Below are 26,223 nucleotides of genomic sequence, written 5' to 3'. Positions count from 1 at the left end.
TTTGTTTGTTCCCAAGCCATTCAGTGATAAATGAGGCGAGAAATAGTCCAGAAACTATAGAACTGATGTAAAGAGTAACCAGAGATGCAAAACCTAATCCTTCAATGCAATTCAGACTGCTCTGTAACCCCTGGAGACCAAGGAAGGCAGAAAAGGTACAGAACAACGACAATGAAGCCCACAACACGTTTTTCCACAGAGATCTGTTATTGATTGTGATAGTTGTGTCTGAATTCCTTTCATCAAGTTCTTCAGTGTTGTCGAGCATCCTATCCCCTTCAGCCTCTGCAAGGGGAACCAATCTAGATTGAGTATTTTTCACACTAGTCGATGTTTCTGTCACAATGTCTTGACAGCTACTTTGTGATACATCCGCCATATTTGATTTTGTGCAAGTCCTTAGGGACCGGACAGAATTTACGGCAGGGGGTGGGCCTGGGGAGAAATTATCTCTGACTTGTTTTTTTTCCTGCCCCCCCCCCCATCCACTGTGACCAAAATTTCACAGCCCCCCTCCCTTTCAAAAGTATAAAAATTTCATGGCCCCCCCCCCCAAAAAAAAAGTGCACAATATCCTGCCCCCTACATTAACTAAAAAGAGTACAATTTTTTTTTGTTACTGTAGCACAACTGTACTATTTCTTTTGGTACTACTATTATGTTACTATTTCAGCCCAAACAACTTAGTAGTTGTAGAGTAAGTTTTTTAGAAAAAAAACCAAAATAAAACATTTTGACCATACATGTAATCATACACATGTGGTATAATCTTGTTTATTTCCCAACTAGACACCATAAGTAGTCATCACTTAATACCAAGGCATTTGATGTGGTGGTTTTAACTGTCATTCACTGATACATACACAGAAACACAGACACAGAGTAAACACACATTCACATGCGTGATTTGTGAAAAACTGTAGTGGGGACATTTGTGGGGTGTATCTAAGGACATCACATCACCTACATAGTGTATTCAAATATCTATTTATACTCATAACACAATAACTATCTAATGTCAGACATTTGTGATGTCATGAAGAGCTAGCAAACTAAGGATTTTATGCACACTGAGGTCTGACAAATATAGCTTTCACTTTCCTGCACCAAATGCATTACCAATACACATGTAAATGTAAGACATTTGTGACTTCATGAAAGTGCAAAGAAATTCAGAATGTTGTGGAATACTTAGATGTAATCAATATGCTTTCAGTTCCAAAACCATACATATTTAAACCTATAGTGTCAGGCATTTGTGACTTCATGATGGGGACAGCAAATTCAGAATTGTATTCAATACACTGTACAGTGATCAGATGAGTATATACGGCCAGAAGGCAACTACCAAAGTTAGTGCAAAGTCACTGATGAAAAAACACTTAACACCACGCAGACATCTAAATGCTTTACAATATTTAGTACAGATAGATGCATTTGATGATGCTGAGGAGGGAAATAGTTTAATTTCACTGGTTTTAGATAGAAAGAAAGACAAGTCTTGTCTCACATCTTCAGACTCTAGTGAGTCTGAGAGTGAAACTCAAGAATAGTGTCAAGGAAAGAAATAAAACACCTATCTAAATTAATCTGGCCAGACGTTTTTGTATTTACATTTTTCACCAAAAGGTCACTTTATATATATATATATATATATATATATATATATATATATATATATATATATATATATATATATATATATATATATATATATATATATATATACATATACATATGTATCCTTAATTTGATGGTAATTACACACTGAACCTGTTTCCACAGTGCTAAAATGTATGTATGTATGTATGTATGTATGTATACATATGTGTGTGTGTAAGTGTGTGTGTGTGTGTGTGTGTGTGTGTGTGTGTGTGTGTGTGTGAACAACTTGGAGTATATAAGAGTAATTCAGGGTGTATCAAATTAATCTTGAGTAGTGTTTTTATGCTTCACTAAATAGGTACATACAAACGTGCACACTTCCATTTTAATACATAAATGAAAGTGTAGACATTCAATATTAAAGGCGATATCAAGTGCTATCTCATGCAATGCTAAATTTTCTAACATATTAAATTTTTTCAATGACGAAGTATTTCGCGGCCCCCCCCCTTTCAAACCATGAGAATTTTCATGGCCCCCCCTTCAAGCCTCCCATTTTTTTCATGGCCCCCCCAATTTCTCCCCAGCCCCCCCCCCCTGCCGTAAATTCTGTCCGGTCCCTTAGTCGAATTCGAAGTCAGAAGGCGAACTTGGGTTCACACTAATGTAATGGATACAAAAAGGAGAAACGTGTCAGAAATTATGTGTGTATGTTGACAGTGTAACATACAAATTGCAGCGTTTCAGTCTTACCTAAATGTAATTTTTCGACACAGTCCTTGTTCCGATGTTTGCTGTAAATGTATGACCTAGTGTGACCTTTTGATCTTCACACTCAGCTGACGGAACAAGTAACTACACTCGTAACATTCTCACATCTCACGTCTTATGTACCGACTCAACTTCTGTACCGGGATCACTACTTGAACTTCATGTGTGTATGTTGACAGTGTAACATACAAATTGCAGCGTTTCAGTCTTACCTAAATGTAATTTTCCGACACAGTCCTTGTTCCGATGTTTGCTGTAAATGTATGACCTAGTGTGACCTTTTGATCTTCGCATTCAGCTGACTGAACAACTAACTACACTCGAATCACTCTCATATCTCACGTCATATGTACCGACTCAACTTTTGTACCGGGATCACTACGTGAACTTTAGGGAATGAGCTCAGACTGCACACAGTTTATGTTCAAGCCGAAAGTCTACATTAGAACCACATGGCAAGCACTTAGCATATGCCTCGTTCATTGACCCCCCCCCCCCCCCGAAGTGAAGTGCCTGCCTGCTAGTTCCAAGTGTGATCTCAAAGTCTAAATAACGCATGAGTATGGCGAAATAATTCATACAAATCATATTAAAGTCTTCAAGAGGTGTTACTATGCTCAAAAGACTATTCTCAAAACATTGATAAATGATCACTATGAATCCTAGTTATTTATGAAATGCAGACTCTCGTCTCATGTAATTGAGTACGATTGGATTCTTGTGGTCTCAATCCGATATCCTTGAGAGAGTCTGTTGACCTTGCAGTCCTTGAGAGAGAATCTGTTGACCTTAAAGTTAAAGTGGGACATGCGATATAGTTAAAATACTGAATTTACCAAAATCATGAATATGTCATCTGTGACACTAGTAATGCAAGGGTTACTATGGTCAAGTAGTCCTTCCCGCGAGAGTTTCACAGCGATCATACATTACTGAGAGAAAAGTGTATTGCTTAGGGTGGTGTAATTTTCTGCTGCTGCATGTGTTGTTCTGTAATGAGGTGTTTACTCCTGAAAATCGCATAACTCATCGCACCCATATGTGGTTAAACATTTGCGTACTTGTGTGTATTTACTCCATATATATATATATATATATATATATATATATATATATATATATATATATATATATATATATATATATATATATATATATATATATATATATATATATATATAGTGCAATGGATAAGCAGGTATGAATTTTGCAACACCGATTCGAACCTCACCAACAATTTAACAATAATACACCTTCAAATATACTTACCTACACAATTCATATATTACACATATATTGAAATGCGGAATGAACATTTAGAGAGTATTATCTCCAAGCTGTTCTCTCCATTAGATATTAATCCAATCTGATTAAAATCTGGTGTCAGTTGTGAATACGGTTCATTTACCTATATTTCATTCGTCGGAGTGATCGCCTTCTTCCCACCTGGGAATTGATATTATTTCTGTGGTCTTTGACAGCCATATGTGGTTAAGAATGACTATTTACTGCTTAACTCGAATACTGTAAGTGTGATAATTTTTGGAACTACTTTATTGTTAGCCCAATGATATGTATACCAGTTCTGAGTTATTAGTAGCCTTATCACTGGCGTATTGATATATTAGAAATTACATGTGCTTTTCCGAACTATGGCAGACTGTAATAGAGTCACAAATGTTTAGTTCTCAGACGAAACCTCTCTGTGTTTTGTGTAAACCGTGGACTTTGGTGCGAAAGTATCACAGTGATACATAGATACTCAATTCAAGTGTCTCCCCCACATTTATAAGTGCAAGCATTCTTTTTAAGATATTGATCTCTTGGTAATGTTAGAGTTCATATTTGTAAGACTAGTTTTCTTCACTGTAAATCTTCAAGTCCTGTAATATATCCCATTAAAGAAATTGTAAAGGTTAAATAGCTGCCATGATTACCATTCAAGATAAATGATTCAATACTATTTAGTCAATGAAATAAGTCAGTCAATTTATCAATATCGCACAAAAATAAGTTAATGTGCCTAACCACAAAATCTAATCATTCAATTGATCAATCATTCAACCAATCAAATAATCGATAAGTCGATCATTCGATCTATCAATCAAGTATATGCTCGCGCACCCTCTTGCTGGATTAGTCTGTAAAGTACGCTGTGGCGAGACGCCCTCGCACATAGGTTAACTCTTAGTAGCAGGCCGGTGAGGGCAGAGTGACACGACTTAAAGTCTGTGGTTGGATGAATTACGGTTGGATGTGAAAATGGCCGCAAGAGGCCGTGAGGATATCAACATCACACAACAATGCAAAATTAGTCATAGTAAAATATGACCCGCCCTTGATTTCGCAAACGTGACACTTGACCAGAATATATTTGTAAATATGACCCACCGTCCAATGCTGCCAGCCCTTCCTAGATCATCACTTTTATTTACTGAAGGCTCCCTCAATGACCGTTAGTTTTTCAAAACCATACGTGTCCTTGATTAGTTCAATTGAATCGAACAATATTAATATTAATAAGTTATGATCTCATCGATAATACGACTACCTTCCTAAATCAATTTCCTTTGATGTGAAATGAAATGTTTGACGTAGTTCATTTTATAATAGTATAACTTCTAATGATTTGTACAGACAACTTTAAAATAGTCAGTTATCACAATACACACCACCAGTTTCAAGTTGTATGTTTCTCCGAGGTGATGAAAACAGAACACTTTACTACTGGAATAAAACACCGAAGGTTATGTCTTGGATATATGAGAGTCACCAATCACCGTGGAAAACTAGAAAACTCTACAAACAACACTCTTATAATAAGTAGGCACCAACAATGTGGTCAGCATTTGGTTGCTCCAATCGTATCCAATCAAAAGTTCAAACATTTCAAATAATTTTTAAATAGAGTGTGGCGATTCCATGAACTTCGGTCTGGGTTAAATACCCCACCAAGATTCCGATATTCTTTGTACTTTTTATTTGTGTTTCGACTGTGTAAAATGTTCACATCTGTACATCCCATCGTACGCAGTTTTCCCAATCCATCGATATGGAATTCTTGATGTCCCACTCTCTCGTAAAATGGATCAAAACCAACGCTCCTGGTTGAACTGGTTTTTGCCATGAAGAAATTCGTAGTGCCATCAGCGAAGAAACATTTTGGGAATTCTTTCACAGCATGGTATTTATTGTTACGCTTAACAATCACACAGTTGCCGTCGTCGTTTTCATAGTTATTAGTAACTTCAACTGTACGACAACCATTGCAATTTGTCGAATTCATTGGATTACCATTCTTGTCGCCAAAAGTACCGCCGACAACATCGATTGTTAAGTTTGGATGCTGAAATTTTTCGAGGAAATTTTCAAGGCGAGTTCCTTTAGTGAACACAAAATCGTCATCTACCCAAACTAAATATTTGGTTCTTACCTGACTAAGGGCTAAATTTCTGCCAGCGAACCACCCTTCCGCAAAAGGCATAATGTAATGTTTCACATTAGGACTGCTGAGTTTCTCTGGAAACTCGGAATCGTCAGCGACAACTATGGTAATGTTTGGATAAAATGTGTGTACACTAGAAATGAGTTTTTTGACTGCATCATACCGTTCAAACGTTTTTGTGATAATAGTTACCAATGAGTTGATATCACCAGACGGGCCTGGATCGTATAACTTTGGTACTTCAGGTTTTTTTATGTGAACATGAATAGAGATTTCAAAGTTCAAAAATGTGACATAGATTACATCTCTTGTATTGATTTCATAAACTGTGCTTTTATAGTTTAAATTTGCCAAAACTGTATTGATCGCGTGTATTTCATTCTTGTTAGCTATGATAGTCACTTTGGGAGAGTTATTTCCACTAACTCTCACACTCCTATTATCCTCATATTTGTATAGAACTAACACACCTTTCGAATTTTTACATCTTACCACAATATGAAACTGTTCGTCTTCGGGTGGAAAATCCGTACTATCGATGTGTAATTCTAGACCGTGTAGACGTGTTGACTTGAGTGGTTGTACAGTTACACCTCCTGCAGGATATCGTAATGGTGAAAAGGCTTCACATATCATCACCGGGTCGTTCGATTGCTGCCTCTTCCACTCGGTCAATTCACGTTCTCGGCGTTGTTTACTACGGTCGTCCAAAAAATCTGTCATGGATTTCCCCCCACTCCCACACTTGCATGATAAATTTTGCCTCTGGATCCCTTGTTTTATAACCATGTTATCTCTGGTAACAGTTGGAAAACTATTTGTAAACAGGATTCTGCTCTTGTATTGCTGTTGGCCAGGTTGATCTTGTTGAGGGTACGTTGCAGTTACAGTTTTCCAGTCATTATGTCTATACAAGAATACAACACCAATTATAACAGCTATGATTACAATACACTGCAGCGTTTTATATTTAGTCGACAGTGCCATCATGGAGTTCAGCTGATCTGAGAACAGTATGTGCATTGATTAGATATTTATATAATATCCCATGAAATCAATCTTAGTTTTACGTCATAATCCTCCGAGTATGATTCCGCGGACTAATACAAATAAAAAAGGAGCCGGTAGGCGAGAATTTGTAGATGGTGGAATCATACGAGGAGCATTATCACATAAAACAAACATTGATTTCATGGGATTATATTTTATTATTTCTCACATAACTAAGTATTCCCCCATATTTTTCTAAAATTTTAAAGTGTGTTATTGGAATACTGCATCGTTTCATCACACTATATTCTTTCATCGCGTATTAAAAAATGTGCCCGATCGCTACGCAAATTACGTGAATGCGTGACCTGTCACAAGGTCCTACTTACCTCCATTGTATCGGTCATTCTGTTTTGTGGTTTCTCAACCAAAATTATCGGTTATAACCTTGAGAAGTGTGTGTAATATCAAATTTAGTTTAAAACGTAAGTAGGATTTGTCTGAATAGGACTTTTGTTTCGTCATTTTAATCATATTTGCTAGGGCTGTGTAAGTCTGTGGAGCTCTAAGCTCGATGGAAAATCGGAAGTAAGCTTGCCGGCTGCTACATCGATAATCTACAGGCTTTTTAGATAGAATAACATTTATCAAATAAAAATAAGTACCACAGCGTACCAAACTCATGCCACCCAAGGATATATGTAACGTAATGTGTCCATTTACGTTTTGAAAATACATATAATTATTACGATAACTTGACCGTAGCGTAGGATTAGCAGGAACACTCGAACAGTAGAATGAAAAAATATAGAACAGGGGTGATATGGATTTTTTATTTGCCCTGTTTGACGTCACACAGTATTTATGTGATAATGCATTAAAAACTATTACGCTTCCCGTGAGAGTTTCACAGCCATCATTGCTGAGAGAAAAGTGTATTGTTTAGGGTGGTGTTATTTTCAGCTGTTGTGGGTGTTGTTCTGTAATGAGGTGTTTACTCTTGAAAATCGCATAACTCATCGCACTCATATGTTGTTAAATTTAAACATATGCGTACTTGTGTGTATATACTCCATATATATATACATATATACTCCATATATATATATATATATATATATATATATATATATATATATATATATATGTATGTATATATATATATATATATATATATATATATATATATATATATATATATATATATATATATATATATATATATATGGAGCAATGGATAAGCACGTATGATTTTAGAAACACCGATTCCACTCTCACCAGCAATGTAACAATAATGCACCTTTAAATATACTACCTACACAATTCATATATTACACAGATATTGAAATGTGGAATGAACGTTTAGAGAGAATTATCTTCAAGCTGTTCTCTCTATTAGATATTAATCCAATCTGATTAAAATCTGGCGTCAGTTGCGAATACGACGTGAAAACGTGTTCGATTTCTTTATTTACCTATATTTCATTAGTCGGAGTGATCGCCTACTTCCCACATGGGAATTGATATTAATTCTGTGGTCTTTGACAGCCATATGTGTGGATAAAAATCACTATTTACTGCTTAACTCGAATACTGTAAGTGTGATTATTTTTGGAACTACTTTATTGTTAGCCCAATTATATGTATACCAATTCTGAGTTATTAGTAGCCTTATCACTGTCGTATTGATATATTAGAAGTTACATGTGCTTTTCCGAACTATGGCGGACTGTAATAAAGTCACAATTGTTTAGTTCTGTGTTTTGTATAAACCGTGATACATAGATACTCAATTCAAGTGTCTACCCCATATTTATAAGTGCAAGCATTCTTATTAAGATATTGATCTTTGACCTTGACCTTTAGACTCTGGAGCTATCATAATTAAGCCATTTCTTGCATACGACAGACACCTTCATAGCATTTATGGTAAAACTTTGCTCAATTTCCTGTAAATCATGTCTACATAACAAGATATGTATACTCTTCATTACTTTTGGTGTTCATATCACTTTGGACCGATTTGCGTCTATATTTGCAGCAAACAACATGATACGAAAATAATAATATTGAAGATATATAATATAAAACTGAGAGGTAGCGATTGTTCGATGATTTGCCGTAAAATACCTATTTGATCGCGGCAAACTGCGCGAAGCGCAATATTTTGTTTCAAGTCAATTGGCTTTTGTTGCAAAAGCTGTAAGTATGTGGAGATCACCAGTTCAAATTATAAATCACACGTGCACGCTTTCCATTAGATAAAGAAAAGTTGCTTATTGAGCTGAAATTATGACTTGCTTCGAATTCCCAATTCAATTCTTTTTGATGTGAAATTAAACTCCAGACATAGTTCATTTGATAACAGTATAACTTGTAATGGTTTGTATATAATGCCTGACATCAAGTGCCATTATTTTCCATTTTGTGCACTTTTGCAAAAAAAATTCAATTGGTTATTTGAAATGCAGTAAATAGTTTTTAAAATTCTTTGTTTGCTTGTTTGCTGGAAATACATATCCATGCATAGAAATCAGGGATTATTGGGAATAATAAATATACCATATACTTTGATTGCTTCTGCTACAAAAATTGAAAATATGCCAATCAATATATGTCTGGTGTTAGTACTATATGGAGAGCTTTCTTTAACAACATAGTCAAGCATGTAAAAGCAATAAATATTATATAGAAACTGCATGGCAGATGCTTATCATTGTTCATAGAAAAGGTTCCTTCTCAAAACATTATTGCATAAAAGTGAGTGTAAAGTTAGTCTTGGAAGTGAGAAATTCAGATACACTATATTAGTAAGGTGTTTAGATATGTCAATCGAATCTATCGCGGAAAGTCACTGGACAAGGTCGTGACACTGAAACACACGTACCTATAGTTGGCCCCGTCATGATCACTGGTTGTTGAACGAATTGTCGTTGGTGGTGCACTTCAATTGAAAAAAAAACAAACCAAAAAACAAACAAACATTATTATTAGAAATTTGCCATCAACTAGTGTGCCGCAGACCCTTCTAAATGCGTCTAAAGGGCTGTGATTTTAAAAGTATGCGATTTAGGGATTAAAGTATGGAGAATATTTAATGAAAGAACGTCATCTCCGACAAACAAATGAATCCCTAGACCTGGGTCAATTCACAAATCATTGGTCTATATATTTTTTAACAACCTCGTCCTTTAGAAAATTCCAACAGCATCAATAAAAGACTAGGGATATTTTAATTAAGATAAGAGCAGAAGATTGGACTGAATATCTTTATTTAGTCAATCAATTTGAAGAGAATATTATAATCAGCTGAAAGAGATATAAGTTGCCAGGGAACAGTTTTATATCCCCATAGAAATCAATCAGTCAATTTATCAATATCGCACAAAAATAAGTTGTGCCTAACCACAAAACCGAATCATTCAATCGAGTCGATCATTCGATCTATCAATCAATTATATGCTCGCGCACCCTCTGGCTGGATTAGTCTGTACGGTACGCTGTGATGGGACGCCCTCACACATAGGTTAACCCTTAATAGCAGGCCGGAGACGGAGGCGTGACACAACGTACCTTCCAGTCTGTGGTTGGATGAACAACGGTTGGATGTGAAAATGGCCGCAATGGGCCGCGAGGATATCAACATCACACAACAATGCAAAGTTAGATAACATTATAGTAAAATATGACCCGCCCTTGACTTCTTAAACATGACACTCGGCCAGAATATATTTGTAAATATGACCCACCGTCCAATGCAGCCAGCCCTTCCTGCAATGCTGCCATCCCTTCCTGGATCCTCACTTTTATTTACTAACTATACGTGTCCTTGATTAGTTCAATTGATAATTGCAGTGCTAGAGTGAGGCACCGTCACTGACGTTATCTGAAAGAAACGTGTCGTCACTGTGCTGTCTTGTCAGCCACCAATCACTAATGAAGAAAGACTCACGTCACGAGGTAATGACATAGCTTACTGATACCATAATACGTGATTTATTCACCTTATTAGAAATATGTGCACAAAGAGATAGCCATGGGTAAGATGTATCATCTCACATGTACCGACAGTATTACCAACACCTCAAACATATATACATAACATCAAAAAGATTAAGTTGCCAAAGTAATAGCCCCAACATGGTATAATTTTGTATTACTGCAGTCGGCATTAATTAGTTTTGACTTAACATATTAAACAGAAATGGGAATTTCTAGTGTGCATGGAGATGGCAACCATCCTACCGTTTAACTCCTGATTGGTTTTATTTTTACAATAATCCAGAAGTGGCTAGGTTTTGAAATTTCTCATTGATGGTGTCGACAGGAACTGTCCAATCAGTTTAAGAAATACAAAATAAAACAACAATATAATACAATAAAGAAACATTTAAATGCATTACACTTCCGAGCACACACTGGCATACATGCTAAGCATTCAAGTTTAATTCGAGACACGCGGGTCAGATTTTTTTTTACAAGTTCAATCAATATTTTTAAATTGCCCCTTGTTCCATCCTCAAAGAATAATTCGAAGTCTCCCTGTTGTATAGACAGTAGTAAGCGGAAATAACAATGAAATCAACTTAAACTTCTAAGTTGAAATATATTTTCATCCGCCTTCATAAATATCTTACTGGGATTGTCCTATTTTATCAAACTACCTAAAAGAAGTTGAAGTAAATTTTAATCTACTGGTATTCCCTAAAAAGTATGCGTTGTTACACAACTAAAATGTAGTAATGCTAGCCTGGTAAGATTACTGTCACGCCAAAGATAACAAAAAACAAACACTGTTGATACATTTTTTGTAGAGCCAGGCCATAGAATCGAGCAATATTAATATCAATAAGATATTTGTCGCGACACGCAATATTTTGTTTCAAGTCAAATGGCTTCAGTTGTAAAAGCTGCAAGGTTTTGGAGATCACCGATTCAAATTAGAAATCATACGTCTTCTATCATATTAGATAAAGCAATGCTGCTCATTGATGATCTGATAATATGACAATTCAATTCCCTTTGATGTGAAATGAAATGTCTGACGTAGTTCATTTTATAATAGTATAACTTCTAATGATTTGTACAGACAACTTTAAAATAGTCAGTTATCACAATACACACCACCAGTTTCAAGTTGTATATTTCTCCGAGATGATGAAAACAGAACACTTTACTACTGGAATAAAACACCGAAGGTTATGTCTTGGATATATGAGAGTCACCAATCACCGTGGAAAACTAGAAAACTCTACAAACAACACTCTTATAATAAGTAGGCACCAACAATGTGGTCAGCATTTGGTTGCTCCAATCGTATCCAATCAAAAGTTCAAACATTTCAAATAATTTTTAAATAGAGTGTGGCGATTGCATGAACTTCGGTCTGGGTTAAATACCCCACCAAGATTCCGATATTCTTTGTACTTTTTATTTGTGTTTCGACTGTGTAAAATGTTCACATCTGTACATCCCATCGTACGCAGTTTTCCCAATCCATCGATATGGAATTCTTCATGTCCCATTCTGTTGTAAAATGGATCAAAACCAACGCTCCTGGTTGAACTGGTTTTTGCCATGAAGAAATTCGTAGTGCCATCAGCGAAGAAACATTTTGGGAATTCTTTCACAGCATGGTATTTATTGTTACGCTTAACAATCACACAGTTGCCGTCGTCGTTTTCATAGTTATTAGTAACTTCAACTGTACGGCAACCATTGCAATTAGTCGTTTTCATTGGGTTACCATCCTTGTCGCCAAAAGTACCGCCGACAACATCGATTGTTAAGTTTGGATGCTGAAATTTTTCGAGGAAATTTTCAAGGCGAGTTCCTTTAGTGAACACAAAGTCGTCATCTACCCAAACTAAATACTTGGTTCTTACCTGACTAAGGGCTAAATTTCTGCCAGCGAACCAACCTTCCGCAAAAGGCATAATGTAATGTTTCACATTAGGACTGCTGAGTTTCTCTGGAAACTCGGAATCGTCAGCGACAACTATGGTAATGTTTGGATAAAATGTGTGTACACTAGAAATGAGTTTTTTGACTGCATCATACCGTTCAAACGTTTTTGTGATAATAGTTACCAATGAGTTGATATCACCAGACGGACCTGGATCGTATAACCTTGGTACTTCAGTTTTTTTTATGTGAACATGAATAGAGATTTCAAAGTTCAAAAATGTGACATAGATTACATCTCTTGTATTGATTTCATAAACTGTGCTTTTATAGTTTAAATTTGCCAAAACTGTATTGATCGCGTGTATTTCATTCTTGTTGGCTATGATAGTCACTTTGGGAGAGTCATTTCCACTGACTCTCACACTCCTATTATCCTCATATTTGTATAGAACTAACACACCTTTTGAATTTTTACATCTTACCACAATATGAAACTGTTCGTCTTCGGGTGGAAAATCCTTACTATCGATGTGTAATTCTAGACCGTGTAGACGTGTTGACTTGAGTGGTTGTACAGTTACACCTCCTGCAGGATATCGTAGTGGTGAAAAGGCTTCACATATCATCACCGGGTCGTTCGATTGCTGCCTCTTCCACTCGGTCAATTCACGTTCTCGGCGTTGTTTAGTACGGTTGTCCATATTTTCTATCGTGGATTTCCTCCCACATTTGCATGACAAATCTTGCCTCTGGATCCCTTTTTTTAAAACCACGTTATCTCTGGTAACAGTTGGAAAACCGTTTGTAAACCGGATTCTGCTCTTGTATTGCTGTTGGCCAGGTTGATCTTGTTGAGGATACGTTGAAGTTACAGTTTTCCAGTCATTATGTCTATACAAGAATACAACACCAATTATAACAGCTATGGGTAGAATGCACCACGGTTTATAAGTCGACAATAATGTCATCATGGAGTTCAGCTGATCTGAGAACAGTATGTGCCTTTAAGAGATATTACATTCAAAACTATTACACTTCTCACCAGAGTTTCACAGCGATCATACATTGCTGAGAGAAAAATGTATTGTTTAGGGTGGTGTTATTTTCAGCTGTTGTGGGTGTTGTTCTGTAATGAGGTGTTTACTCTTGAAAAATCGAATTACTCATCGCACTCATATCTCGTTAAACGTATGTGTACTTATGTATATATTCCATCTCTCTTTATATATATATATATATATATATATATATATATATATATATATATATATATATATATATATATATATATATATATGGAACAATGGCACTCATATATCGTTAAACGTATGTGTACTTATGTATATATTCCATCCCTCTTTATATATATATATATATATGGAACAATGGCACTCATATATCGTTAAACGTATGTGTACTTGTGTATATATTCCATCTCTCTTTATATATATATATATATATATATATATATATATATATATATATATATATCTGTATATATATATATGTATATATATATATATATATATATATATATATATATATATATATATATATATATATATATATATATATATATGGAGCAATGGCAATGATTTTAAAAACACCGATTTGACCCTCACCAGCAATATAAACATAATGCCCCTTAAAATTTTCTACCTACACATCCGTCATATATTACACAGATATTGAAATGTGGAACGAATATTTAGAGAAAGAATTATCTTCAAGCTGTTCTCTCTATTAGATATTAATCCAATCTGATTAAAATCTGATGTCAGTTGTGAATACAGTTCTATTTCTTTATTTACATATATTTTATTCGTTTGTTGTTTTATTATTCTTTGTTGTTTTTTTTGCTCTGGTGTGATCGTTTTCTTCGCACATGGGAATTGATATTAATCCTGTTGTTTTTGGTAGCCATATGCGTGGTTAAAAATTACTACTTACTGTTTAACTCGAATACTATAATACATAGATACTCAATTCAAGTGTCTACTCCACATTTATATGTGCAAGCATTCCTTTAAGATATTTATCTTTGACTTTGACCTCCGGAGTCTGGGGCTATATAAATTAAACAATTGCTTGCGTATTGCAGACACCTTCATAGCATTTATGGTAAAATTTTGCTCAATTTCCTGTAAATCATGTCTACAGAACAAGATATATGTATAGTCTTCATTACTTTTAGTGTTCATATAACTTTGTACTGATTAGCGTCCATATTTGCAGCAAACAACATGATACGAAACTATACCGCTCTGAAGAAGATGTTAGATTGTGTCGCATGCAGATATTTCAACCTTTCGCACAGCAAAGTCAGTGTCAGCCATTTTTTATCTAAAACATGCATTAGTACTCAACGATCAATGCAGATGCCGCCACATTTGCCTTCAATTTTTCATACCTAGGGTGAAACCGAACCAATTTAGTCATATAGAAAATGCAAATTTCAGGTATCTAAGTCATACAAAATGAACAGAACTTATAAACAATGAGTGGCAATAAACCAAAAATAAACATACAAAAAAATCCCATAAATAAAATCTGTATTGCTGGATTTACTTGTAACCTAAGATTGTCTCTGGAATTTAGTTGGTCGTCGTTGGGGTTGGAGGGATACGGGTGGTCTGGATCCATGAAATGTGTTGCGAGACTGTTGGTCGTGCAAGTAAAATCTCTGGTACAATCAGGTTTAAATTTCCGTAGTCGATAAAAAATAAAACATATCAACAAACAGTTAATACATGGTAGAACAATACCAATATAACTCAGGATCGAAAATGAATCACCACCAAATTTGAAGTTTTCGCCCTTGAACTCATCCATAACTCAGAGCGTGTTGTCTCATAATAGAAACTGCGCAATATCATAATTCATTTTTAAATCCTTGTCCCCACAAAAGAACCATTCCATCTATGCTCTTAAATTTGCACTTCCGGTAATTGAACGGTCATAAAAAATCACGAAAGTGACAAAATCGGCATTCAAAAACTTAGAAAGTAGATTTATTTAACTAGTATATTATGCTAAATTGGTATATTCAACTTATGTGACATAGATGACATCATGATTAGATTGGCATTTATTAGTTCATCAGACACATAGATCACATATATAGACAGAGGAAAGTGAATAATATGAATAAATATGAATGAATATGAAAATAATGAACACAAGTGGTGTCATAGTTTGTCACGGATTATATTATGCATGCAGCATTCGGTAACAGTACAAGAAAGTTGATATGGCCACCTCAAATAAAAGAAATGTGATAATGAACACAAATACCTAGAAAATGGCCACTCAGAACAACATTCTGATATCAGAAAAATGTGTCAATAGTCGTGGTCAAGTACTAGTCAATAGTAGTCAATCGACTTTGGAAATATGCGTGTCTTATCATGACAAAAAAATGTCATTCCATTGAGCGGGCAGTTATTCACCAAGCCCTTTTCAATCGTATCACAATCATACAAAAACGGTCATACTTAATACACAACTACATGTCTTCCCCTACAACACATGTCATTCATACAATGAAAATAAATAAACCCCTTTAAATTTAACTATGTAAACTTCATCACACACTGTACTTTGAAACAACTATTAAAAGGTGGACATAAAACAAAGCAGATTTTCGTTTCATCACAAAAACAATATCAATTCACATTTAAACCACAGGGACAATAATTTCTCCCGTGACATAGATCAAGGACAAAGTAAATATGTTTAGAAAAAGGAAATGAGATTGCGGAAATATAGTAAGATAAATATCGTTGAGTCGAGTCACAAGTATTTGTCATGACACCATACGTCACCCTGCATTCCAGTAGCAATTCCACTACATCCCCATGTCTTCTCGGTTACCTAGACTCGACTCTCGCCGTTGGGTGCTCTGCCTACTAGACCTCCCCAAGCGTCTCGTAGAAGAGTCCCAACGGGTAAACGAGACTATAATGTCTTCGGGTTTTAGTTGGAATCATACAGAGTCCAGTGATTACACCGAATACAGAAGGGTTTTCGGAAACACGGCATGCACACATCCAGCAGCACATTCAGTTCATTTTTTGTTTCCTAATTATTTGAAATATTTGGCCGACACGCGAACACGTCTTGGCTGTCAAATATATAGCAGCTGCAATTGTAACAATGGCGACAAAAAATACATCAATCAAATAATACTGAAATAAATTTAGATTGACTGCATGGGACTGCATATATTTTCCGCCATGTCGGAGAATGAATTCAATCCAGTAGACCATGGTGTCTTTAGGAGACAAGGGTTTATCTTTGTGAATGTTAGATAGACGAACAGCATTATGTTTGTACCTACAAGAACAAAGAGATATTTACGAACTATAAGTTGCAATTGGGACAATAATAGTGCGACATGTGACAACATTCTGACTGTTGCAAAATAAGTGTCTAGATAAAAAACGCTGGGTATATAAAGCAGACTTTCCTTTTGTGATTTGACTCTTATCTTTAAAATCGAAATTGTTACATACCCGGGTTCCATGATTACTGTCATAACTGCTTCATACAAGTCGTCTGGTGTGAATGTTACAATATCAAGTTCAATGGCCATTCCTTTCTCAGCTACCGCTCTCACGTTGTCATGTTGATCATAGTATAAAGGTATTCCTACCATTGGTACTGCGTGATAGATGGCTTCGTATACACCATTTGTTCCCCCATGATATACAAAAGCTTTGGTCTTTGAGTGACCTACAGGGGGAAATGCAGTGAAAATTGAACTGACTACTGACTTGGTAAACCGACGGATGTTTGTACTCCATCCAAAAACAGTACATTTAAAACTCAACATTTACAAATGTATTAACAAATCTCAGTCAAAATTTGCATTAACCCCTTGGAAATTAATCATTATCCAATTTACGAACCCGAATCTATCAAGAAGTCATTTCTCTCAACTATATTAGTTTTCGCACATTACCTAGTAGATCATTTTGTGGCAACCATTTCATGAGCTTAAACTTCTCTTGGTTAAGGTATTCGGGTGGATCATCACCATCGTACTTTGCAACTACTTTTTGAGGCAGTTTATTCAGTCCCATCACAATTTTCTGGATCTGTTCTTCATCGTTTATCGCAGTGTATGACCCAAACGAAAATACGACTATGCCCTCTTCGCCGGATGACTGGACAAAATCTTCAAGTTCCTGAGATTGTTAAAATTACAATTGATAATAAACGTCTCTTATAACATAGATGACATTTGAGACAACAAGAATGGCCCGCAAGCATTGAACATTTTATTTAATGGAGAGACATCTACAGATGAAAAATAATCATGGCAAGAAAGGCTTTATTATGTTTTCAATATAATAATAACAACCTATTTTTGCAAAGTGTCAGTTATTTTATGTGGAACAATTTGTTTGGCAAATAAATTTGTGGTATAAGTCTTCCCTATTGGTCTTTTGGTTGGCAATTATTTTTGCTGTTGCTATGGATGTTGTCATGGTCGATGCGTGCATTGTATTCATTGAGAAATGCTCATGAAATCGAAGGTTAAGATGTTTACACCTACCTTCTCCAGAGATGAACCAGATTTAGTAAGATATCCACCGCCCAAAGATATAGCATTCGACATAAATGGTCTTGAAAAATCCAAGGTCAAGTCTGCATTGTACAAGTAAAGCTCAGCATTCTTGAACACATCACGAATACTCAAATGCGGCTTAATTACGTACTTTTGTTGTACACTACCATAAACAGAGATTAGTATGTTAATGGTAACGTATTTCATGATGAAGTACGCTGAATTGTACATTCTTTCGGAGAATGTCATTTTGTCTGTAAACCCGGTTCCTACACATGGTACATAGGATGGATTGTTAGGTATGTTGTACAGGTAGGCATCCCACTCTGGAATGGTACGATTTGCAGACACCAAGACGAATGGAAGATCAAGATCATGAGCAACGAGTGCCCCACAGGGAGTAATTTCACATGCAATAACAAGATCAAAGACAGTCTGCTTTATTCGTTGTCGTAAATGTTCATCAGCGAAAAGCGAATCACAGTCCCAACTAAGTTCGTAAATTTAAAGGTAGTCAAATAAATGATACCATCCCACTTGGCCAGTGGTAGCTAATTTGTAAAGCTGTAACTCGGATAGATCTGCAGAACTTTGAAAACTCTCAATATTTACCGTAGTGCTTTCTGTTGACATACCAGCACCAGAATATTTACTTGATATTAGTATAGTTACATTGTGTCCTCGTTCGTCTAAGTCGTTCGCTATTTTTCTCATAAACATGAATAGGCTGCCAGAACTGACACTTGGAATGACCAAAATATTGCTGCATGACACTGATTGTAAGTATACAACAAACAGAAGCAGTACCTCTCGTAACAGAACAGCCATTGCAAGGTTTGCGATGCCTCGACTTGCTCGCGACCAGCCGAATCGATAACTTATGATCATCCCAGGGACATCTGCGACAGTAGCGAAGCTCAACAGCGAGACGTAGACACGATTTTGACGGATGAGAACTAAAATGGGTCATCGCTAAAAAAACCAACCCCCTGACTAAAAGAATTTCCGATTCATTCAGTTATTGCCAATTTAAAGTAAGTGACGGTTACATAATGACAGAAAATGAATAAACAAATTGCCAATTTGGAGTAAAAAAAATAGCTTTCCGCTCATAAAGTTTGGCTCCACCTCAGAGTTCATATGCATCAACAGCGATAAGGGCTACGAAGAACTAGAAGAACAATCATAATGGGAGAAAATATCAAAACGAGCTAACAATGAAAGAATGTGTTTTATATTCACTTGTTTAAATTTCGTCAAGTAGGTACTCTTTAAAAACAGATGTTTTGATGTGAGACATTTCATTTCTGTTGGCAAACTATTTTTTTAGTTTTTGAACCGGCAAGTATTGATCTCGCCCCTTACGGAGATCTTGTCTGCATTTACCATTTTTGTAGCGTGAATGCAGCCTGAGAACTGCAAACAATATAGAGCACATCGAAAATTGTAAACTCATTACATCACTACAGTATATAGTACCACACTGACCTGTGCATCATAACCGCAAGGCTTTTTGCACAGTAGCAGAACTGCACGTTTTGTCGTATCACTGTCGGGATTGGCTAACTAAGGTCAACTAAGGTCACCTAAGGTCAACTGGTCACCTGATGTTCATCATCATGTGATTCACTATAGCGCTGTCTTTCCTTCCGTGTAGCTCAAACCTGGCTTACGTCTTTTCGCCCCGACTGTCACATACGCCAACAAAATGGGTGAAACTATCAAAGCCATAGTACTTTTTATCAACGTTATCAGCATTGGAGTTATCTGTGCAAGTTCAAAATCGCCGAGTACCATAACAAACGGTAAGTAATGGCTCACACAGTCGAGGGCGTCTGTAACCTGAGGAGGCTCTGACTTGAGAACGGAGTTAGATATTTTTGGTGACGGTTGGTCCACCCACATTGGGTTCTCAGTCAGAGCATGGGTTGCGATCAAACACTGATGCCGACGCTTTTGATTTCGGCACTGATTTTCGCCATATAAAATATGTAAAGTTGTCACTAGATCATTATTATTCTCTCCCAACCTTCAAATCAAAGGCAACTTGTCAAATGATTTCCGGTCAAATTTTTGACCTGCGCATGCACTGCTCAAGAAAGACAGTTTTTTCTCTCCAAAAGTTGACTTCCGGGTTGTGAATTGTACTGAGATGTTGCATCGTCGTTCACTAATTATATACATACTGTACCAGAACAATATACTACGTCTATTCCGTGTTACATACACCTATAAATCACCTTATTATACCCTTTAGTTGTCAAAATGTTGACTCAGTGTTTGACATGTACGGGATAGTAGTCCTCTACCGGAGCTAGGGCAAACTGAAGGTCAAGGGTAAACTTCTTATAATTCTATCAAGTTGGGATGTATGAGTACCTTCCAGATTTGAAAAAGATGCCAAGTATGTGGCTCATTCCATATTTATTGAATTCCATGAATTTTGAAGTAGAAGGAGAGACAAAGAAGGGGGGGGCGTACCAGCTGCAGTTGGCCTGGCCACAGATTGGTCTGCAGGGGTCTGGGAGGGTGGTGTCCCCCTTTCAGCTGTAGTTAATTTGTTTAGAGTACCTTCGATTGGTTTAATTCTTCATTTAGCATAACCACACTACATGATTGTATATATGCTAAAGTCTATGTATTGACTACACCTCACACACAAGTTATCAAAATTAGAGATGTACAAGTCATTTCTACGGTTAACTGTTATGGGCAAACAGGCTGATTTTAAAATAAATATATTTTCTTTTGTTTAAAATAGTTATAAAAACGTTCTAAAAAAATATTGAATGAAAAATGAAGTGTGATAGCATGAAATTTATTCTTACACTTTTCATATTCATAAAGCTAATGTTTACTTAAAACTATGACTAAACAACGATAATACAATATCTATTTATTTATTTATTTATTTATTTATTTACTGTTTTTGATAACACCCCCAAATACACAGAAATGTCCCCTTATTTTTCATGGAAGGGGCCCAAGAGTCCCCAAATCGTGACATCCTAGAATGAACACTGGTTATATGCATACAAACTTTGGAATACTTAGAGAAATATGTCATGTTATCAACATAAGAAATATTTGTGAAACTAGGACATGCTATGTAGTGTTCTATATTTTTTATTGAGGTGTTTATAAATTGATTAAAATTTACTGCTAATGTGATATACAGTGCTAGATTTCTGGTAGTATTTTAATATATTTTACCATGTTTATACATTGTATCGACTGTAAGGGTATGACTGCTACAATTTTCACATTGTACATAAATATCCCATACGTTTGTAAACATTCATTTAGGGGAGGTATTTTTTTTCCTAAATGAACTTATTGAGTTTATGTGAGCAATTGTCTCGTACAATTTACATATTAACCTTTGTGGCTTGTTTGTCAGGTTTAGAAATGTGATCTACTGAATTTATTACCTTCAGCTATTGTTTTGTGGCCATTTGACAACATCATGCCACAATATAATCAGGTCATGGACTAACAAATATATTTGTGAAGTCATTCTGGTAAATAGTGCAATTTATTAAGTAAATTAACTACTTCATTTTAGGTAGATGGGGGGGGGGGGAGTGCTAAAGAGGAGGCAATGTGTGATTTTAATCCTTGCTTCTATAATTTATTTCTGAATGGCTGAAACTCTTTGGCAAAATTTGAATTAGGTAGGATTGTACCTAGACTCAACAGCTGCATGATTTAGGACCTGGTAGAATGTTAGAGATTTAATCATGTGTGCTTACAGCATCTGTAAATCATTTCATGCTCCCCAGGGAGTTGAGGGCGTATGAAGATCAGTTTCATGGTATATGTCTGTGTGTAGTTACATTACATGAAAGGTAATGGTAGTAAATTCAGCCAATGTTGTGATTTTATTTTTGAAATATATGCTATGATTTAGAATACTTTAATGCAGATCACCTCTTTATTGCAATATTATACCATCAAAGGGCACTGTGAAACTGAGTTGGTAATAATTTTGCCATGATGTGTGGTTTCTTCACAGGTAAAGTTACCCTGGAACCATTCCAAAGTCTCAAGACTTCATCGGCGAGAAGATCTCACAGTTTTTGGATAAACGAGCAGCTTTACCTTGCAGTGGTCAACTTTGACACCCAGTGTGATATCTACAGATTCAAAGATTCAAAGTTTGTTATTGCACAACAAATTAAAGTAAATAATGCCAATGCTGCAAAGTTTTTCAAAATTGCTGATGACTATTTTCTCGCCATTGCCAAGCTATCAGATGCAGGCTCACAGTATGTGACAAAGTCCCCTGTTTTGAAATGGAGCAATGCAACACAACAGTTTGAGAACTTTCAGAAATTTCCATCAAAGGGTGGATTTGACTGGGAACACTTCACTGTCACGTCATCCAAAAACCAAAATACACATTTCCTTGTTCTTGCCAATTCGTATGATGGAGTTACATATTCGGTGAATAGTACCATCTATGTGTGGGATCCAAGTCAGAAACAGTTTGCTCACTTTCAAGACATTACTACTAAGGGTGCCCACCACTGTGCAGCTTTTATGTGGAAGAATGTCACATATCTTGCTATTGCTAACTATGTCAGTACATCAGAAGTATACATGTTAAATGCAAAAGAAACTGCTTTTGTTCTGCATCAGACTCTACCCGGCACAGATTATGGTTCCTGGGCAGCTGTACCTGTGGTGTTTAACAACACCCTGTATTTATTTGATGTGATCTATGAGATTGACCAAGTGTACCAGCAGAAGTCGCCAATGTTTATATGGGACAAGGACTCATTTAAGACATCAGCGACTATTAAAACAGAAGGGACGACAATGATGTGTCCGTTCTCGGTAGAAAAACAACTTTACCTGGCATTGTCTAATTACTTTGATGGTAAATCATACAACATTGAATCTTCTGTGGATTTTGTGGAGGATAGTAAATCCATAAGCCATTCATTTGATGTCACCACACATGGATCGTATGCATGCCATACGTTTAACATGAATGGAACAGTCATGGTGTTTTTCTCCAATAGCTATGATGACAAGACAACAGAACTTGAGTCTGTTATCTATAAAGTGAACACTGCAACATGAAGTATTTTACATTTTTGTATTTTAGCATTGTTACCTCCCATAAGGGGAGGTAATATTATACTCCTGTCTGTCTGTCTGTCTGTGTAACAATTTAAATAACAATGTATCTAGTCTTTGTATGTCTCCATGATTTTGCCCTTACTGGAGGCATTCAGTTTAACTTTAAATCTGGCTTTTTAAAATCAATTTTCATTTTAACAAAATTTGTAAACAATTTGAATGATAATATCCATGGGTTGTCATAAGGTATTATACACTAAAGTAATTCCTTAGCTATAGTCAGACTGCCCACACCTACCCCAGTAAAGTTTAAATAATAATGAAATTTGGAAAGTGCACTCAACCTTAGTACAGTAGGGTTATCAAACACGAACACTTAGTACATTCAAATGAAAATCCAAATGTGTTGGTAAGTCATTGTATAGAAGCAAACTTTTCTGTCTTTAGTTTCAAATACAATAATTATGTAAATTAATACCCTGAAGTGTGCAATCAAAACTTTCTGGTAATAACAAAGTTTACTTTGATACTACACTTCAGGAAATGTTTTATATGAAATCATGATTTTATATACTAAAACTTGGGGTTTTTTTCTCTTTTTTTAAAAAATACAAAAGAATGTCATGTTCTCTTTCAAATTTCTCTTTTCTGCAACATATCATTCCGACCTTACAGATGATCTCACGAGTTTTGTGATGAAATATTGTATTTTACTTGAGCATCTGCCTCCATATCTGATTTAATGTTACTGTAAAATTCTTCATTGGAGATTGATCCGCAGTACAGTTTTGCTCTCTCCCCTACCCTTCCCTCCCCTCCCCCTTCAGAAAGAGCATGACCAAAACAATTGCCAAGAAATACCAAAATGGAACTTTTTCACCTCTACTGTTCTTTCAGTGATCACCAGAGCATCATGGGTCTTATAAAACATAAACATTCATTAAATGCACCATGCATATCCATGACTCTGAAGCGCTTAATTCCTTCAGATAAACAGACATGAATATGCATTGTACATCTAATAATATAAATATTCATGTCTGTTAAATACCCATGAGGCAATGCATGGGGTAGACTCTCTCACAGTCGAAGCTTCACATAAATAGCTAAAACTTGGGTTGTTTTGTATGTATCTACTGCATAATTGCTGCTCGTACAGTACAGTACAGGGATACTGGGATACGAGTATATGAGTACAATTATGCAGTAGATACCGGTACATACAAAACAACCCAAGTTTTAGCTATTTATGCGAAGCTCCGAGGACTGTGAGAGAGTCTATGCATGGGGCAACACTGAAAGAACAATAGAGATGAAAAGGAGTTTAAATTTGATGTTTCTTAATTGGCAATTTATTGAAATTTATGAGACGTGATCATGAAAATCATGAAATTTAAAATCACTCCCCATAACTAAAAGTTTACAAAAACACCTGTATTTCTTGGCATGGCATTCCCTTTAAGTTGTGATGTAACATAATGTTTCAATGTCACTACCAAGTTTATAATCTCCCAGTAATTATTGATGATGACTGTTGTTGCCTGATGTAATGTTGTGTGGTCAACATCTAAGACATATAAAAAAAATAGGGTGCTCTCCCGAATGGACAATTATAATAATTGACACAAATGTGATTTCTTGGTTTAAAGAGATATAAAGTTTCCCACATCTACAAAATAAACACTATGGTTAACTTTGCAACTGCTGTATCACAAAAGTCATTACAATTTTTAATGTATTTCACTTTTATCTATTGTGTTATTATATACAGTATTACAACATTTACAACTGAGTAAAAGATATCACGAAAACAAAGATATCTATAAAACAAAGCATTACTACTCGGTAACAATAATAATGTTGGTCCCACTTTGTGCTCAAAGCTCTCTACAATTGTTACCCCTGGCATGGATCTATAGCGGTCCTTATACTTCCTCAACTCCCTGGGAAGCATACAATCCATTGCTTTCACATTGCAACCTCTATCCTACCAGGTCCCCAATTATACAGCTGGGTTGACTGAGGCACAATCATGGTTCAAATCTTGCCCAAGGAGTTTAGCCATTCAGAACCAAAGAAAGCAGACACATTAAACCTGAAGAAAGAAAACAAACAACTGAAAGCAGTATATTTTTTATTAAGGAATTTCTAATTTGGCTCAGAATGATTGAATATATGTCATGCCTGCCTGAATATTTGCATTTTTCAGTAGTAAAGTAAATACAACATTTTTTTTTTCTGAATAATTTCAATTAACCGTTACTGGTTACTAAATAGGTAGTAGTTTATGCAGAATGTAGTACTGGTCAGTTTTTGTATGAATCATGGTTGCTAATGTATGGTTTAACATTTGTGTATACCTTGTACAGAAGAACTTATTACATATCTAGATATAAGCAACTATAAACATTGCTGCTGTTGCCTTTGTAGTTCTGATTTGTGGTGTGTGTGTATGTGTGTGTGTGTGTGCGTGCTTGTGGATAGTATGAACAGTGTTGTATGTGTGATTGCGAGTGCATGCCTGTGTGTGTGTTTGGGGGGTGGGGTGGATAGTACGACCAGTTGTGTGCGTAGGTGCATGCATGTCTGTGTGGATGGGTGGATGTGTTGGTACATGATGGATAGACAAACACACACACACACACACACACACATATCCCAACACGCACACCCATTCATGTACATACACGTATACACACAAAATGTGACATCAACTTGAAACTTCAATATCATGTAACAAAAAGTCTGAACTTCTTCCAAAGTTACATAACAAATCCTCAATTCAAATGCAGTCTTCTGAACATTGCATGACTATTTCACACACAAAAAACAAAAGAAACTTTGA

The 26,223-nt window shown here is 35.8% G+C and overlaps 4 protein-coding genes across 4 annotated transcripts; 1 reads left to right on the top strand and 3 right to left on the bottom strand.

Moving 5' to 3' along the window:
- Window positions 1-5,248: 5,248 nt before the first annotated feature.
- On the bottom strand, window positions 5,249-6,808 carry LOC144442723 (beta-1,4 N-acetylgalactosaminyltransferase 1-like). The gene has a single exon (XM_078132097.1). The coding sequence runs from the start codon at window positions 6,806-6,808 to the stop codon at window positions 5,249-5,251; it is 1,560 nt and encodes a 519-aa protein (XP_077988223.1).
- A 5,327-nt stretch (window positions 6,809-12,135) lies between these two features.
- Window positions 12,136-13,686, bottom strand: LOC144442722 (beta-1,4 N-acetylgalactosaminyltransferase 1-like). The gene has a single exon (XM_078132095.1). It carries the CDS (start codon window positions 13,684-13,686, stop codon window positions 12,136-12,138), a length of 1,551 nt encoding a protein of 516 aa, XP_077988221.1.
- Window positions 13,687-15,796: 2,110 nt separating this feature from the next.
- Window positions 15,797-19,789, bottom strand: LOC144442721 (UDP-glucuronosyltransferase 2A2-like). The gene is made up of 5 exons (XM_078132094.1): window positions 19,779-19,789; window positions 18,279-18,780; window positions 17,682-17,907; window positions 17,233-17,452; window positions 15,797-17,053 (listed from the first exon to the last, which is right to left on the bottom strand). Exons 1-5 carry the CDS (start codon window positions 19,787-19,789, stop codon window positions 16,780-16,782), a joined length of 1,233 nt encoding a protein of 410 aa, XP_077988220.1. The 3' UTR covers window positions 15,797-16,779.
- Window positions 19,790-19,936: 147 nt separating this feature from the next.
- LOC144442331 (uncharacterized) lies at window positions 19,937-25,736 on the top strand. The gene is made up of 2 exons (XM_078131643.1): window positions 19,937-20,095; window positions 22,306-25,736. Exons 1-2 carry the CDS (start codon window positions 19,999-20,001, stop codon window positions 23,376-23,378), a joined length of 1,170 nt encoding a protein of 389 aa, XP_077987769.1. The 5' UTR covers window positions 19,937-19,998; the 3' UTR covers window positions 23,379-25,736.
- The last annotated feature ends 487 nt before the right edge of the window (window positions 25,737-26,223 follow it).

This window comes from Glandiceps talaboti, chromosome 11, assembly GCF_964340395.1.
Source record: "Glandiceps talaboti chromosome 11, keGlaTala1.1, whole genome shotgun sequence".
Classification (NCBI taxonomy): domain Eukaryota; kingdom Metazoa; phylum Hemichordata; class Enteropneusta; family Spengelidae; genus Glandiceps; species Glandiceps talaboti.
Note: the sequence above shows the minus strand (reverse complement) of the source record. Positions and strands in the feature narration are given on the sequence as shown.